This window comes from Netta rufina (assembly GCF_964035555.1).
Source record: "Netta rufina genome assembly, chromosome: Z".
Lineage (NCBI taxonomy): Eukaryota > Metazoa > Chordata > Aves > Anseriformes > Anatidae > Netta > Netta rufina.
The window spans coordinates 16,560,381-16,578,770 of record NC_140126.1 but is presented as its reverse complement, the minus strand read 5'-3'; the positions used below and the strand labels follow the sequence as shown (position 1 = coordinate 16,578,770).

General features: G+C 36.9%; 1 protein-coding gene across 4 annotated transcripts in view; it reads left to right on the top strand.

The window, feature by feature from the left end:
* Positions 1 to 18,390, top strand: part of PDE4D (phosphodiesterase 4D) — a gene marked incomplete at its 5' end in the record, with an annotated part of 369,096 nt that overhangs the window by 335,482 nt on the left and 15,224 nt on the right. For all 4 annotated transcript variants that reach the window (XM_084305637.1, XM_084305638.1, XM_084305639.1 and 1 more), the window contains one exon: positions 16,199 to 16,292. In XM_084305637.1, coding sequence (XP_084161763.1) covers positions 16,199 to 16,292 — 94 coding nt within the window. The remainder of the gene's footprint in view (positions 1 to 16,198; positions 16,293 to 18,390) is intronic.

Sequence of the window (18,390 nt, the reverse complement as noted above, 5' to 3'; positions counted from 1 at the left end):
TGCGTTCCTGTATATACATTGCATCTATTATCACTAGAGGGCAGCAAATACAAACACTGAATTATGTATTCTACCAGAAAGTTGACTAGTTGGTTGATTTTTTTTTTTTTTTTTTTAATGAATAAAAGAGCCAAACTCTTTATTAAGCTCAGCTGCTGGGTTTTACTACGTACTTCCCCTGAAATAATTCAGGCAAACTTTGTCATTTCAGTCTGTTCAGCAACATAAAATACTCATATTTGATGCATGAGAAGTATATATAATTTCCCAACTACAGTGATCTGTAAAATGGTATGGCTTAGGCTATTCCAATGTGTTTAATGAATGTAACAAGCAGGAGGCTGCCAAGAAAGCCTTTTTAAAGCAGCATAATTATGCTGCAGTTCTGATCCTTAAAGCTGATGATTCTTAGAGGAGTTATGCTTTTTCCAGTTACAGCCACCAGTTGTTAGCCACCAGTGGAGTTTATCTCTTGATCCCAGTGTAAAAAACAATTCTGGCTCCACCTTTGCTGCTTTCTTGGTGTGTGTCAGCTGATTGCTGCAGCTGGAACAACTCATTATATTCCAAATTTCTTTCTTTTTCATTATTAATTTTAAGTTCTAAATTTTCTCTCCTTCCAGTAAGGGAGTCGTAGGTAGAACCCAGAGAAGATGGGTGAAGCTGATTGATTTGGTGTTGTTTCTTTGTCCATATCTGTCCTGCTTCTTCCAGACCGTTATGGTTTTTGGCTTACACCCTTACTTTCTCTCCATTCTTTGCTGCTGTGCTCTCCCAGAAAAAGGTGGCCTTTACATTTTGTGGAGCGCCTTTCTGTTAGGGCTCTTGCCAACCTAAATGCCAGATGAAGTTGGCTAATCCTATGGAAACGGTCTTGTGTTTGTGACCAGTAGGAGTCAGATTTGACACGTGTGACTATTGCTGTTCTCTGGTGTATAGAGGTCAGTCTAAAAATGCTTTTTTAATTATTATTATTATTGTTTTTATTTAATATTTTTCAGGCAGGATTCTCATTTGGCTCATGAAATATGTTCAGGCTGTCAATTCCTGATTTACAAGCATACAACCTTTAAAGCTAAAATCTAGGATGCATTTAGCTGTCTTCCTCTTTGTTTTATTTTTTATCATGCAGTAGACAGTATGCACTGCATCCACTATACTCATACTCAGGGCTGATGCTTAGACATCTCTTTGGAGTCTTCTAGTGCAGCTTTATTGACAGTCCAGCGCATTGTGGTTGAATTAAAAAGCACTGTTATCCCACCTTCAAAACTAAGCACATTTCTGTGGGAACTCCCATATTACTACTTACTGACCTGCAGGAGGAAAGACTAAGACTGTAAATCTCCAGTGTGGCAGCTCAGAAGTACGGCAACTGAATCAACAAAGTGGCCCTTGAGCCTTTTTCCTATCCTTTTCCTCAAGACAGAAATGTAGCCGTCTTACTTGTTTGACTGTATCTTCAGGAGTTTTTGTTTACTACCAAAAGAAAGAAAAGGACATGGTTGCTTTATTTCAGAGGATCAGGATTTTTGCCAGGCTTCTAAAGATATAATTCTCTTTCTTGTCCTTGTCAGTAATACGTTTGTGTTTATCAGAAGCCCTCTACTGGATCTCAGGGGAAACTTAGCTTTTCCTTGAAAGTTTATATTCCCTAGGATCTTTTGGTCTGGTCTGCATGCTGTCTGGTCTGCAGGCATCTCTAGGTCATTGTTACAAACCATAAGCATTAATATGACAGATGAATAAAAGGATGAAATCCTCACTAATATAGGTGAAATCCATGTGTCTTTGCACAAACATGGGGTAACATAACAACAACAAAAGGCAATGTAATAATGAAGTTCACATTCTTGTGGAAGGAATATAAAATTTTGGTTAATAGTCTTTTTTTTTTTTTTTTTTTTTTTTCCAACTACATCAATGGTACAGGGCTTTGCAGGGACCAAGAAATAGTTTACATAGTACAAGTACTGACAACTGTAGAACTTTGCACAGAAGTGGTTGTTACAGTTTCTACATTTTTGAAGTTTCTTTTAAGGGGAGCAGTTTTGTAGGAGATACGCAATTATCTTCATGATACAAGTTACTTATAAGGTAGACTTTCTAAAACAGTAATCTGAAATAGATTAATTTTCTGAGGTCATTAGCCTTTCATTAACAAGCAACCCTTGAATGAATGTGATCTACCTATTACTTATTATGCTGTGTTTTTAGTATGGAAGCTGATTAAAAACAAATGCTCCAAAAAGATCATTCTTATATTATTTTTGCATCCACTTTACTGTTATACTAGGTCGCAGTGTGCTTTTTACTCAGAAAGTAAGATATACTTCTATGTGTTAAATGGCTTAGAAAAGTATTACTCTTCTGTTAAAGGAGGAGAAGGAAGTCTGCTATGTCACATGAAATGGCCATGTCACATCCACCCTGATTTTCTTTGAAGGTTTTATGGACTCATAGACCCAGATGGATTACTAGATCAGCTGTCTCTCTCAGATGACTGACTTGCACATAAAGGTGAAAGTAACAAAATCACTGACTTGTTTTGAATTGAAATATCATTTGTTTGGGGTTAAAATGTAGCTTCCAAAATGATAACGTTCTTGATTTGAAGACAGCAGGTAGCAGAGAATCTATGACTTCACTGCTGTTGTGCTCTAATTTACTAATTCTCATTACTAATATATTTGTCTTGTAAGCATTTTGAATTGGTTTCAGTTCATCTGCTGTCTATTGGTTCTTGTTGATTCCTCAGTGCTAGTTAACTGGCACCCTGTATTTTCTTCCTTGTGCCTCTACACAGTAACTGCTGTGGTTTTTTTTTTTGCTTGTTCTTGGTGGTTTTGTTGTTGTTGTTTGTTTGTTTGTTTTAATGTTAAACAGACTGTTTTTCTTTTACTACAGAACACTTATTATTCAAGGGATAGAAAAATTTTAACTCTTCTCCTACTCACTGTACCTGTAAGCCTTTAGAAAAACAGAGATGCCAGAGCTGCGTGTCCTTCTCTATCACTGGGGCTGCCAGAGTGGTGTGTTAGGAGTGCCTCTCTACTTTTATTTATTACTATAGAAGATACAGATGTGGAGTGTGGGGAAGGCCACTGTAGCACTATGAGATGTCCTGTTATGTTTCCTTTCTCCAGTGATTATATGAGCTCTTCAGAATTGCTGCTTTCTTCAATGAAGTCCAGCATTTTGTACTCAAGGAGCTGTGTTCCTAGCTGTCGTGGGTATATTTGCAGTTAAACCGTGAATTCTAGTTTACATGAACCGTGTCAACATATTGAATGAGTAATAGTTATTTTTGTGACCTCCATATCCATAATTTATTATTATTTCCAATTTTTGTTAACTGGAAGTCTTCAAAGTGTGGAAGTTCTCATAGCAATGATTTAATTCTAGATCATGAATGAAAAATGGCTGTAGCATATGAACTGTAGCATAGGTCTTGCATAGGTCTAGTAACATAGGTGTTGCAGAAATTTATTTAAAACTGCCCTATTACATGAGGACATCAAGTAATCACCATCAACATGTTGATGATTCTAAGAAATCCATCAACAGTAAGTTCCTAAGCAATTTAATATGTCCTTTCTTGACATTAGAATTGCTATTGCAGAATATTGTATGGTACTAAATCAAATGCCATACAACAATTCAAGAATATTACGTGTTCAAAGGCTTAAAACCATATTGACTGGCATTCATTGTTTTCCTTTTTCATAGTTCTTTATAAAGCAAATGCCTAAATGTGTGCATTTCAGCTTTTCCTTTGTTTTATCCTGGACTTACATTTCATGAATTGGCCTGAAGTTACCCAGCCATCCTGCTTAAAAATTTTAATTGGCACAAAATTAACATTTCTGCAGTCTTTCATAATTTCCTAAAGCTGAACATCCCAGCTCCTGGGATCTCTGCCACCTCTTTTATGACTTTTGTGGAGAAAGTTATCCAGGCTTGTTGATTAAATAATAGCTAACATTTCCTGTGGGCATTAAAGGATTTGATCATATTTCTGCCTACCAAGGTCATTGTCCCAATTCTTTCTAAATATACAACAGTACTCATTAAAATCCTCTTTGTTTTCTGAATTATTACTCAGTTACTTTCTTTCCAAGTTACACTTTTATCATTTCCATATTCTTTGCTTGATTAGATCCACTGTAGAAAAATGTTATTATTGCCTCCTTTCACCATGTTTTGTCTTCATGGATGTATGTGTTTATGAAAACAAGAATATCCCATTCATGTTGCTGGATTTCCACGTATTTCTCATTTCTTTTTATTTGTGTTGAATTTCACTCATTATTTAGTTGTGTGTGGCAACTATTTACTGTACACTCATCTGCCCAACATAACTTCCTTTAAAATTCATTATTCAATCATTCCAACATGGGAATCAAGGGTGAAAATCAGCCAAAACATGTGCTGATTACTGCAAATCAGCACAGGTGTGAATTTCCCATCTGTAAATTTCTAAGGTAGTCAACCATACTCTACATGTAGCTAAAATCAGAGGGTGGTCTTACTGAGTCAGTAAAGTCATACCACTAAATTATATTGTAGCTATCGGTACTTAGAGATGATTGAGGCTGTGGGTCTCAGAAGAATCACACAAACGTGTAACAAACTGTTAATCCCAGTCATCATTTCCTACTAAAAGTGTAGTTGTCAAGCAGCTAAAATGAATAGTTCTAGCATACAGGCATGTTGTAAGAATCATGAAAAATTGTTTTTCTCCATGCCAAGAATTTTGCAGATTCAATGGAGTATACAAGCAGTCTTTCTACAGACTTGTAAACATCTTCAGAAAAGACAGAAATAACAGAGAAGTCTCACAAACTACCTAATGTTAGTAAAAGACATCAAAATTATCTAGATAATAGCTCTATAACATCTTTCATTGATAAATTTAATAATCTACATGTATAATTCACTATGGATGGGTCTTTGTCTAGTATCTTGGTGGGAAGTAAAATAATCAAGGAAGATTTTTTTGCACATGCTAAACAAGTAGTGCTATTTACACAGCAGATGTTTTAAATAGTTCTGTGCTTTTGAGGACAGTAGTTAATAAAATTTAACTAGGAACCAACCTTTAATGTGACAAAGTAAGAGAAATGACTTTAAACCTTGTTTTTCCAACATCCATTTTTACTACCAATTGCAACCAAACTTTCACACCTACACACTTCACTTCTTCAGTAGTCAGAAGTACAACTGTTATTTTACCCTCTTCTAAGTCTTCTAATTTAAATTGCCTCTTGAAGGGAGGCAGCATGGCATAAGGATCAAGGATTGTCCCAGGAGTGGCCTGGCAGAGTTGTCACATCCTTATCTCCCTCTCTCTCCATTTACCTTCTTGTACAGGTTCATGTCAGCACTGGGCATCCTCTTGCAGGTTTTCCTCAAAGATATAAATAAAATCCCCATCTATAAGAAGGGTTGTAAGGAGGACCTGGGGAATTACAGACCTGTCAGCGTGACCTCGGTGTCAGGAAAGGCGGTGGAACATTCATCTTGAATGCTATCACACAGAATGTGTGGGACAACTGGGGGTTCAGGCCCAGTCAGCATGGATCCATGAAAGGCAAGTCCTGCCTGACCACCTTCATCTCCTTCTATGAACACGTGACCCACCTGGTAGATTAGGGAAAGGCTGTTGATGTAGTCTACCTAGACTTCAGCAAGGCCTTTGACACAGTCTCCCACAGTATTCTCCTGGAGAAGCTGGCAGCCCGTGGCTTGGACAAGTACACTCTATGCTGCATCAAAAACTGGCTGGATGGCTGGGCTCAGGGAGTGGTGATGAATGGAGTGAAATCAGCTGGTGACTGGTCACAAGTAGTCGTCCCCAGGGATTGGTGCTGGGGCCCATCCTCTTTAATATCTTCATTGATGATTTGAATGAGGGAATTGAGTGCACCCTCAGTACATTTGCAGATGACATCAAGCTGGGGGGAAGTGCTGATCTGCCAGAGGGTAGGAAGGTCCTGCAGAGGGACCAGGACAGGATGGGTTGATGGGCAGAGGCCAATGGGATGAGGTTCAACATGGCTAAGTGCCAGGTCCTGCACTTTGGCCACAATAACCACATGTAGTGCTACAGGCTTGGGGCAGAGTGTCTGGAAAGCTGTGCACGGGAAAAGGGTCTGGGGGTGCTGATTGATGCCTGAAGATGAGCTGGCAGTGTGCCCAGGTGGCCAAGAAGGCCAGCGGCATCCTGGCCTGTTTCAGGAATAGCGCAGCCAGCAGTACCAGGGAGGTGATCGTCCCTCTGTACTCAGCTCTGGTGAAGCCGCACCTCAAGTACTGTGTTCAGTTTTGGGCCCCTCACTTCAATAAAGGCCTCTCACTTCAAGAAAGACTCTCAAAAGATTGAGGCCTTGAAGTGTGTCCAGAGAAAGGCTACGAAGCTGGTAAGGGCCTGGAACACAAGTCCTATGGGGAGCAGCTGAGGGAACTGGGGAACATTGGACACTGGAAAAACTGGGTTTATTCTGGAGAAGAGGAGGCTCGGGGAAGACCGTATTGCTCTCTACAACTACCTGAAAGGAAGGTGTGGGTAGCTGGGGGGTTTGCCTGTTCTTACAGATAACTAGCGACAGGACTTGAAGGAATGGCCTCAAGTTGTGTATGGGAGGTTTAGGTTGGAAGTTAGGAGACATTTCTTCTCAGAGAGAGTAGTCAGGCATTGGAATGGGTGGCCCAGGGAGTTGGTGGAGTCACTGTCCCTGGTGGTGTTTAAGGAACAGTTGGACATGATGGTTAGTGATGTAGTTTAGTGGGCCATACTGGTGTTATGGTATGGTTGGACCAGATGATCTTGGAGGTCTTTCCCAACCTTGCTGATTCTATGAAAAGGGGTCAGAAAAAGAGTAGTTAATGGAGCCTCTAAATCTTTGTATTTTAGGAGGTAAAACTTAATTCCCTTTGTGCAATCTCTGTGCTTGCCTGGTTGAAGCTCTTCTAACTCCAGAGCATACAAAGGATCCTCCTCCAAGGCTGGGAGGAGAGGGAAGATGAGAAGGAGGAGGAGGAGGAAGAGGGGGAGGGTAAGAGCTTGACAGGGACCCTGCTGTACCCATGAGGACGACAACCTTCCTGCCATAGTCCCTGCTCGCTTACAAATTTTGGAGGATCTCTGGGCCTTTTTAGCTGGTTGTGCAGAGGAGTCTTTTGCAGTCCTCAGTGTTGTGAATTTTGAGATAAGGTGGAAAGCAATGTTGCAGTATATTTTGCTAGAGAAATCAACAAAAGTGTTTCTAATCCTCAGTGTTAGTATTGGGTAGGTAGCAGCAGTGTTCTCTCATGGATGACCAGAAAACAATGTAAAGCAGATGTTTTTTATTTTAATAATTTTAATTTAAAATTTTTTAATTTAATAAATTTTGTTTTAATTTTTATCTATTTTGATGTCTTGCCAATCTCTAATAATCCAGGTCTGTTTTCAAAACTTACTTTGTATTCATCTTCCTGTATACACCTTGGACAGGTATAACTTCTTTTTACTGAAAATGTATCAGTAATGTGTTTATTCACATATATATGTATTTATATATATGTGTGTGTGTGTATATATATTACCTATTTTAATGAAAACAGTGTGGTTTCCATAGGAAAACATGTAAGTGCTGGATGGTCTATTGACTGTAGCCAGTTGTCACATTGAGATATACTTCTCTGCTGCTAGGAAGAAATCTCTCAATCTATTATTTTGCCCTATTGATTTTTGCAGGCTCGATTCTTTCTCAAGCACTTAGTGTTTTTGACATTGCTATATAGCGTCACCCAGAGAGCTAGAAACCACTTCAATCAGAAGGTTTCTTATGACTGTTGGTCAGCAGCTCCCAGTGAATCAGCAATATGGGCTTAGGCTGGATGCTACACCAACTTGTCCTTAGACATTTCCTCATTGTCATGTTGGGAAACTCCCTTCTTTTGATACAGCAAAGACTCAGAAATTTGCCGCAGTAATGCATGTGTCTTGCACAATGTGATGTAAGATAATGCATTCTTCCATTTAAATTTTGTTTTCTGAATGGCAGATGGCAGGATATTTTATTTAATGTTCTGAGTCAGTTCACTGACATGCTCCACTTTCAATTAATCCCCTCCCCCCACTTTTTTGTGATGTATAGTTGTAATTGATTATACATGTATTAACCTGCTAAAGCAGAAAGAGTAAAAGTTAAATAAATACAGTGAAAATTTGGTTTTAGGACGCTAATATTCTGATTTCTGCATGGAAACTTCGTATTTCTGGGGTATTGTAAGACACGTGAACTGTTTCCTCTTAATAACTGCTTTTTTCCTATTAAAATTGGGAAAAAATACAAACAAACAAACCAAAAAAAGTAGAAAATGGCAGCTTATTGGCAAGCAGATCATTTTTTAATCTAGATTGCATAAAAGTCCAAACCATTTTCAATATTACAGTATACCAAAGATTGCTCAAGAGTACTGGTAGCTTTATTTGTTGCTTTTAATTCATTTAAAAAACTCATATATTTCCCTTCCATATGAAAAATTAAACAGAGTAGGAAAGCCAAATGAGTATACAAAATACTAATTTTAACCGCTTGGATGGCATGTCCATTGAAGAGAGCTGGCAAATGCTGCTGAAGCAACAAGAACTCAGACTAATTATTTTTGAATGGAGTGTGAATGCTGCAGGCGGGGATGCCATTATTAAATGACATGGTTGTTAAAGAAAAAAAAAAAAAAAAAAAAAAAGATATACCCCATGCCCAGGAGAGCCCCCAGTGACGCCCAATCAGAAATTTTCCTATCTCATGTCACCAGCCCCTTGCATTTATATCTTTTAGGGTGACATACTATTGGCTGCTAGTTAGGCTCTATGGGAGGGATTAGTGGCACTCTTTGTGGCTTCCCCTTCAGATCCTTATTTGGTAGCTGTTGATAGAACAAGTCTTTCCAGCAGCTGAGCATCTTGACATACATTATTCATTAAGTCCTGGTGTTCAGGAAATATGCATATCCCTAGCTCTTCAGATATTTCTTCAACTCATACAATATGTCTCTTCAGTACTGCCTCTGAGTGCTCGGAGTTTTATAAATGGCATTTATACAATCGGAAGAACACACGGTTGGATTTCATTTCGGAGTGCCTCCTGTGCACACAGTTGCTGAGAACCTGAAGATCAGCAAAAAGAATTAAGAGAGAAGAGAAGGCTTCTTTCTTGTTGAAAGTCTTTTGCTGTAACAGATAGCAAAGAACTGAATATCTTAGATTTGGTAGTATAGAAAAAAAATAAATCAAAAATGCCTGAGGCAAACTATTTACTCTCAGTTTCTTGGGGCTACATAAAGGTAGGATTTTGTTTTACCTTTTGAGAACCTTGATTTGCGGTGCATGATTGCATGATTGCTGGATAGCACGAGTATTTGTGGGTAAAAGGACTATGAGTAATATGCATATAAAGTCAAAAATCTGAAAAGCAAGGCTTTACTCAGCAGGGAGAATGAACTGCACAGTATATAGTCTTTCTTATAAATTGTGGTGGGACTTTTAAAATAATTGCTATAATGGATAATTATACCAAGTGTAGAACCATATAAATTCAGAAGAGTTTTGTGTTCCTTTATGAAAGATTGCTACAGAACTGTATTTCTAGATGTTAAAACATTTCACACACACAAAAAAAATCAAAACTGAGATAACATACAATAGGAGACAGCATGATTAAAGAGGCTGAGGATAATGGATGAATGCATGACTCATCCTGGCTTTAACAGCTGAAGAAATGTGAAATTATCAACAGTATGTTCCAGCAACATTTTCTGGTAGCCTGAGTGTATGTGACAGCTTATTGATTAAAACACTGGGACACTGAAAATTATGTTCTTCTAAGATTGATCTATATTATTATGTAGAGAAGCTTTGAACTAGCTTGAAACTGCAGTAATGCTCGAAAATAGAATTAAATAAGCTTTATCTCTTTTATGGGAAAGTTTCCCACCAATTAATTAAATCAATATGCCATTCAACAAAATTCGCTTAATACAGAACCGTATGTGAGCTTTGTTTTACCTCTACTTTTGTGCTTGTGCTTAAAAATAATAATGTTTTCTTATGATTTTATTTATGAAGTATGTTAAAAGGAAGAAAAATGAAACAATCTTATTCTTGACAAGGAGTAACTGTTCCACATCATAGCATTAAAAAAAATAAATCTCATTTCTACTGACCTAAGTAATGCAAGTATTTAATTAAATCACTAAATATAATATAAGCATTATATTCACACGTGACTGAATCTGTTATGCTCACTTGTATTTATATCCACTTTTATCACATATTTGTTTTAAAAGTAGAAATTTAAAATCCTCATTAGGTCATTGTGTCTGATCAGGTCGTTGTGACCATTTTCTGCTATTGGAGAATTATTACAATATGTTTTCTGGGATTTTGTTCAGTCATCTGTGAAGAGACTGAAGTCCATTATGCTATCTAGGTGTATTGTTTTCTTGTTTACTAAAAATATAAGATTAAATTATTTTCCATGTAGCTGAAAAAGAGGTATTTATTGTACATTGCTTGGAAATATATTCTGGATTTCCAGGCAGCTGCTGTAATTTTTTTACTTGCTCAATCACAAAAATCCAATCACTGATCTTTAAAAAACATTTCACTGTTGCTACATAGCCTTTAAAATGGATACAGATTTTTGCTATTTGAAGTTCAGCAAAGAGCATGATAGCTGTAGTTGATTACACATGGTAAAATATATCCTCTGTATAGACAGTGTCCTATACTATGTATATTGTATAGGCAATAATTTTAGTTAAGAAGCTAAATAGTACTTGAATGTGATTTTAGCATAATGCTCTCTAAGTTCACAGAATACATGTTTTAGGAAAAATATGAAGATCTATTTGCTCTTTCTGACAGTCAAAATTGAATAAAAGGAAAATTGTCTTAGTCTCAAAGATTATGACATGTATTTACATTTCTCATTACACATATATTCATAATTTTTGTATCCTTCAGGCTGTGCTATATTATCTTCTGTTAGATTATATTAGAGAGAATGATGGTCAGATGGATGTCAGAGATCGTCTCTGGCTATCTTTGAGAATGTTTCCTTGAAATAATGAATACTACTGTTGCAACGCCAGGCTTGGAGACAGGAGCCTGACTATAGTTTATGAATTAAAAACCGGTTTGTGATCTTGATATGAATTAAATGCATGGTCTTCCAAGCAACACTCTTATTTTTTGACAATGTTTTTACTTATTAAAAGTCCTGTTAAAGAGAGTTTTCCACTGATAAACATTAAAAACAGAAGCCTTATGTTAACCTCTAAGACTGGCCTATTTTCAGTTCCTTATCTTGTTTTTTGTAGAATACACCACTTTTCAAACCCTATAAAATAATATAGTTTATTCTATTTTAAGTTATGAAAGTATTTTAAAAATAGCAATTATACATACTACAGAAACAAGATACACTGCAATGTGTGATATTCCAAATATTGAATGCATGTTTTCTGTATGTATTGTATCCATGTAAGCATTCAGAAGTGTTATCTAGAAAAGAAGCAGCCAAAAAATTTGAATCTGAGTTCTGTTGCCATGTTGATTTGGGAACCAGTGCAAAGAAAGACTCCAGTGCTTTTAAGCATTCTACTTCAAGCCTCTGCAGGGTTTGGAGCTCTATTAACACTCACATTGAAGGATTGCCAGGTAGGGACCTTTTGGTCCATGGACTGCCTTCTTGCCTTAGCTTTACTTTCTGTGCTGTTGCTAAAGTTACCTCTTTACAGTCCTTGGGATGCAGCAGATTGCCTGTTCATGAGAAGAAAGCCTGTGCTGAGGGTGGTTCTGCATCCTTCTGCAGACTGCACATTTATGTCAGCTTGGAGTTATTGTTTCATGGACTTTAAGCAATAATGGAATCAGTAGACCCCATATATATTGAGTGCGGTCCAAACTTTTCATAGCCGTGAAATGACTCTGTAGTTAGATCGTCTCCTTATTTTGGGAATTGACCATGAGTCTTCGTCTTGCTATAGACACCAAGTCTCCCCAGAATTACGTTAGTGGTCTGGTCACAGTTTGGGAATATAGTTACTGCAAAAGGCTGTCCAAATTTTTTTTACATACCTTTGTTGACATCTGAAAAAAAAAAATATTTTTTTTTTCTTCCACTAAGAACTATTTGAATATGCCCTAGGTTGATCGCGGTGTTATACAGAGACACAGACACATTGCTATGAGCCCAGAAGGACCTAAACTACCTAGTTCAATCCCCACTGTGTAATTTGTTCTTTGGAGATGAACAATATTTAGGAAACTGTTCTTGTCTCAGCACTTTTATTCTCACTCTATCAGACTTTTCAGACTTTTTTTGTTGAACTCTGCTGCTGTGACATCAGTATTCTGTAGTGAAGAACTGTGTAATTGACTTAATGGATGTTTTATAGCCTGTCCATTTCCACAGGGAATTTCCTATACTATAGTTGAGGGCAGTGATAATCCAAATGTGTCATTTTTTCAATCTAACAGTGCCTGGCCTGCAAAATGAGAAAACCCTTATGTAGAAGAATACAATATATGCATAGCTCATCCAAAAACCTGTGATTCCTGCCTGTGCAAAGCTGACAATATTATAATTAAAGTGTATGTAACAACATATTCGATTCATTGTGATTGATTTTGTTCAACTACAAAACTATGTGACATTCAGATTTTTTAAATTCCTACTCAAAATAATATCTTTAACATTTACTATTTCAAGAATTTTTCATGTTTTGCCTTGTTTTGAATAAAGTGCTAAACATTATTTCCAAGATGAGAAATGAAGAGAGAATAGGAGCAGTCTAGCCAAGTTTCAGGCACTTAAAAGAGATGTTTTCTGGTTGTTACAAAAACTTCCCTGATTTGCAATAAGAGCTTGTGGGAGCAACATGAGAGTTAGGCAGAATTTCATTCTCAAATAATAATGCAATAATGCATAAATATGTGGAAAATTGTGCTCTATGAAGCAGCAAGTTTTTGAGAAATTTGTAAATTCTGAAAAAAGTAGAGGCTTTGGGATTTTTTTTTTTGATATTTTAGGAAAAAAAAAGTTGTTTTTTTTTTTTTTTCCCCCAAAGGACAAGATATTAAACATCAAAAGATTAAGTAATGTACAGATATACTGCAAAAGGACATAATCAAGAAAACTATTTCAACAGCTTAATTGCTGTTCAATTAATGCTCCTTTATTTTTCTCATGCATTGTCATTTTCATCAGAAACAGCTGTCTGCATATGGTCTACAACTTCATATGTTCCAGTGCAGATGACGGTCATAAGGCTTTGTCATGTGTAATTAGGAAATCAAAGCCATTTTCTAAACTCCACAGTCCAGATGTTCTCAAAATAGATGTCAAAGCTGTGTTGGTGTTGCGTCAGCAACATGTGAAAGAACGTGAGGAAATCACACTTCTACAATGCTTTAAATCCCAAAGGCTTCTCTCATTGAATTCACTGTTAGCAGGAGGGCTTTCAGAAGTGTGGGGACTTGTTTTACTGTATGGTCATATTCAGCTGCAATGTAGTCTTCACCAGGTTTTATGCTGATGGCCTAGCTTATGTGCTCTGTTGTCTTTCGGGGTGATGTGAGGTAGGCAAGACTTTGCATTAGACCAGTCAGGAACATATGATTGGAAGAGACTGCTGTGTCTCTTCCAATCCAGTCCTCTGTCATTGCGGGCAGCCAAAAAAAAAAAAATAAAAGAAAAAATAAAAGAAAGGTTAAAAGCCAAAATTGTATCAGGTAGCATCAGGTAGTTGGAAAAAAAAAAAAAAAAAAAAAAAGCATAGTCTAAACACTAAGTTGTTCTCCTTTCAAACATGGAAAAATTTTAAATAGATGGAGAGCTCCTGAGCCGTACTTACTTTGGCTGAATGGTCTGTTGTGGTTTTTTTTAAGTGTGGCAAGTGGGCAAGTGATCCAATTGTGTTGCTCTACAGCTGCTAAAACAGCATGGCAGCATTGGGCATTACCTAAGAGGGTTTATCAGGAAGCAGGCAGACAGATGAGGACTATTGAGGGGGATCCAGGGGCATTAGCTTTATGAAACCGAGAAGGAAAGTATGTTGGAGTGGTAATGGATTTACTGATGACAGACCCGTAAGTTAATGCCATTTTGTCAAATTCTTGCATTTTTGTTAAGATTCATATGTATGATATTTAATTTAAAGCTTCGGTTTCTGGGGATAGTCAGGAGACAAATAATCTACAACTTTTTGCAGTTTTTGCTCTAAATAATTCAGTTTTTCACCTTGGGTGAAGAACAAACAAGTAACAACAAAAAACACACCTATGTAAGTGTGTCTTAAATGCATGTTAAAAGTTTCAAGGTCTTTTAAAAATACCTCAAGAATTTTTGCCCAGTCATGTTATTTCTTGGCAGGCTTGACTCTTTTTTTTTTTTTTTTTTTTTTTTTTTTTTTTTTTTTTAACATTTGTAACATTGGTGACGAACATCTGACTTCACTATGGAGACTAGCACTGGTCTCATGCAGAATATATAGCTGTATAGTTCATAGCCTACGTAACTGTATTTGTGTTATGGTTCAGATTTTCAGAAATCTATTGAGTGCTTGCTAGCACACGTCTGTATCTGAGATCAAAGTTGTTCCTTTGGCTTGTGACAGAAGTATAATTTGTAGTAGGAGTCTTTGTAGAGGGAAATTCCTGGGCTGATGGTATGTCAAGATGGCAGGAAAATGTGGTGGCTAATGGTTAGAATGTTATATTAAAGGTAATTTTTATATTGTGCACTGTGAGCAATACAGTAATTGGTGACTTCCAAAGACATTGAGAAGAAAATAACACCTTTCACCGTGCAAAACCTCTTTGAAGTAAGGGCTTTGATGATTCCAGTGTGGTGGAAAGGAGGTGGTCAATGTTTAGTCTACTGCTTTATCTAGTATATAGAAGAATAATTTTATAGTTTTCCTCATAAAAGGAATGTTTACAGGGTTATATAATAAGGATAACTATTGCTTAATATAGTAAATGATCATGTCTAGCTGCAAAAAAAGCACAAAATGAGTTTGAAAATGGCTGAAAATTATTTGGCCTTGTTAAGACAAAAGGAGAAGGGAAAGTAACAACAAAATGAAAAAATGGCACAATGGTAGACAATATTCAGTAGTGACAGATATTAATTTGCACTGGAAAGATCTGGTTGAATTGATAATAAATATTGCTGAGTTGTATTTATTGGTAATATCAAGGCAGAGCTATATTACTATATGTGAAATGCCATGTAACGTAGAGCTGCACAATTAGTATATGGAACACAATGCTGCAGGTTCTCTCTGTGGAAGGAAGCACTTCTTCCCAAACTTGTGTGAGTGATGGAGCCCTGGCTCAGAGAGGTTGTTCAGTCTCTTCCTTGGAGACCTTCAAAAGACATTGTCCTGCTCTGGATGTCCCTACTTGAGCAGGGGTTGGGCCAGATGGACCCAGAGGTCCTTGCCAACCTCAGCCATTCCAGGATTCTTTGAAGGTATCCTGGGCTCTTGAAGGAGTAAAGAAAGACTCAATTATAATGATGCAATCAATTAATGCTTTGTGGAATGCTAATATGCACTCACATCAAATGGCTGCCCATGTGAATCAACGATAAACCTACATATTGGCGTGTAGGAAATCAGTAAGATATTTTGATATTTTTAAGGAATGCCATCAAATTCTGTACGTTAATGACAAAGGAAGAAACTTGAAAGGTTTTGAAAGGTATTTCAAATATATATAAATAGATTAATTTAAAAATATGATAAGAAACTCCTAGAAGATAAGGGATCTTGTGTAAATATGTTTGCATTTTCTCTTCAAATTTAAATAAAAAACATGACAAAAAAAGGAACATTAATTATTTCTGAGTTTATGCTTATGCCTTACAGCTTTAAGTTACAAGTAGGACCCTGTGCCTCAGCAATCGAATCGTGATTCAGTGTTTTAGGTGGTTAAGAGTTATGTTTTTCAACAGATAAGGAAGTTAGTAGGGAAGAACAATATATATGTCATTTTTGCTTTCACTGTTATCTTAGTTGGTATGTTCTTACTCTTGTGTCCTTCCCCCTGTTATAAATTGACTGCATTTTCTAATCCTAACCAAAGTATGTCTTGATCACTAACTTATGCTTTTTTGCTTTTGGTTTTCCTTTCCAGTTTAAAAGAATGCTCAACCGGGAGCTAACCCACCTTTCTGAAATGAGCAGATCAGGCAATCAGGTCTCTGAATATATATCAAACACATTCTTAGGTAAGACCATGATGGGAGCTAACTTTTTTGCTGTTGTTCTTTTTAATCTCTTTCTGTGTTGTGATAGAGCTTAAAAGCAGCTTCCATATAATTTTCTGTTTACAGAAGCTGTACGTTCAGTACAGAGGTTATGGTAAATCCATTCCTTTACAGCTTGTGTAGTTTGTGTGTGTGGTTTCCCTGTGTACTTGCAGATAAATATTCATCTACATATTCTCATTATTATATTGCTACCATACTAAGAAATGAATATATAATAAATCGAGTATTTCATAGATTTGAAATAGTTCTTCCATTCTGTTTGCCTTCTGGCCAGAAGGAAAGTTAGAACAAAGAGGTTTCAGTGTGCTGAAGGCACATGAACACATGAAACCTCATTAAATCTCACAGTGCATGGTTCTGATGGTTTGGTATTCCCTGCCTGCACATGAGAAAGCTGATGAATATGACTAAGTCAACATCTGAACAGACTGCTGCCAGAGAATTTGTGCAGCAAAAGAGCTTGCACTGTGGGATGTGAGCACTGAAAACCCTGACATGATATTATGAAGACTGTATTTCTTTCTCTATAGCTTTGCAGAAGGCAATGTTTTGTTCAGTTTTTCATATATATATAAAACTGGTGAAAATTAATAAAACTTGGTTCCATGTGGTTGATTGTGAGCAAGAAAATAAAGTTAATGTATAAATTTTAAGGAAGTTTTGAGCAAAACACAACTGGTTCATGACTGTGCACATAAGGGGAAGCACAGCTGGATATATCTAAATTAGGATAGCGAATATATTAAAAAGTGCCAAGGCTAGGAGCAATTTTGTTTTATTTGTGTGAGATAGCTGGGGCTTTTTGTGCTTTTTGGAAAGAAGTGGGGTTTTTAAAAGTCCCATTTTATCCCGCTTGTCACTGTAACCTAATTGGATCTCTTCACGTGCCCATTCAGTTTATCCATGATTGCAGTAGCTGTCTGAGAAGTGCAGCACAGCAGAGTTTCATAAAAGAAGAAAGAGATACACCTGTGTTGTGGAGAAGCAGTATTGCAGAGCTTCAGGAGCCACTTAGGCTAACTGAAAAGACTTAGATACCAGTCTCTGTATGGCTTTACTTGAAAACGTAAGGCTGATTTTGACAGGGTAAGGAAATGCATGTCTACCTTTCAGAGGAGACCTGAGTGTGGAGCAGAAAGAGCACTGGAAAGGCAATCACTTACAAATTACTGAGCTATGGGTTTTCTTCAGTGGCTGGATATAAATGAAAACCCAATCTGCTAAAAAAAAATGTATACAAGAAGAATACAGTGGAGAAAATACCTGAGCTACAGAATTATTGCTTAAATCTACTATTTCTAAAATGTGCTGTCTAAATATATAGATTCTGAGATACAATGAAAAGAGGGAAAATATTATTTCCATAGAAAATTCAAATGAATCTAGTAAATTGTTTTCTTAATAGATAACTAATCTCCTGAACATCTACAGACTTTCACATTTGAGATTTAGGAAGATGTAATGAGAAAACACTTTTTAATGTTTTTCTTCTTCAAAATAGATAGATTGTTTTCCTAGGTAGGACTGTATGAGATGTATGAAGTTATTCTTTATGACAACTAATATGTTATTGTGTAAGAATCAAGGTTCCTATCCTGAGTCTGATAATATGTAAGCCTTTTATTTTTCAGTGTAATTAATCTGTTTTCCTATGAAGTGAAAGTGTAAGAGAACCTGTCAACAAGTATAACATAACCAGGGTCAAAATGGCAAGTTATCTTTTCTAGATGTTCAGATAGGTCTGGGGTACTTTGCCTCATTATTACAAAAGCATAGGCAATCCCGTGGAATTCCTTAGGAGATTTAAAGTTGTTCAGACAAGACCCTTCCTTTCACTTGAGTTGCTCTGACAGCTCAGCTTATGAACCTCCCGTTGATGGCTCTAAACTTTGTGCATATGACCAAAATCATAAACATCAAAACATGAACACGGGTCCCTGCTCCTCATCTGTTGTCGGTTTGCACCAGTCAAAAGCTCTAGTGCTTATCCTCCCTCTTTTTTTCCTGATTGTCTGCAAGCAGAGAGCAAAGTAGGGGGGAGTGAAGGGGGGACTGG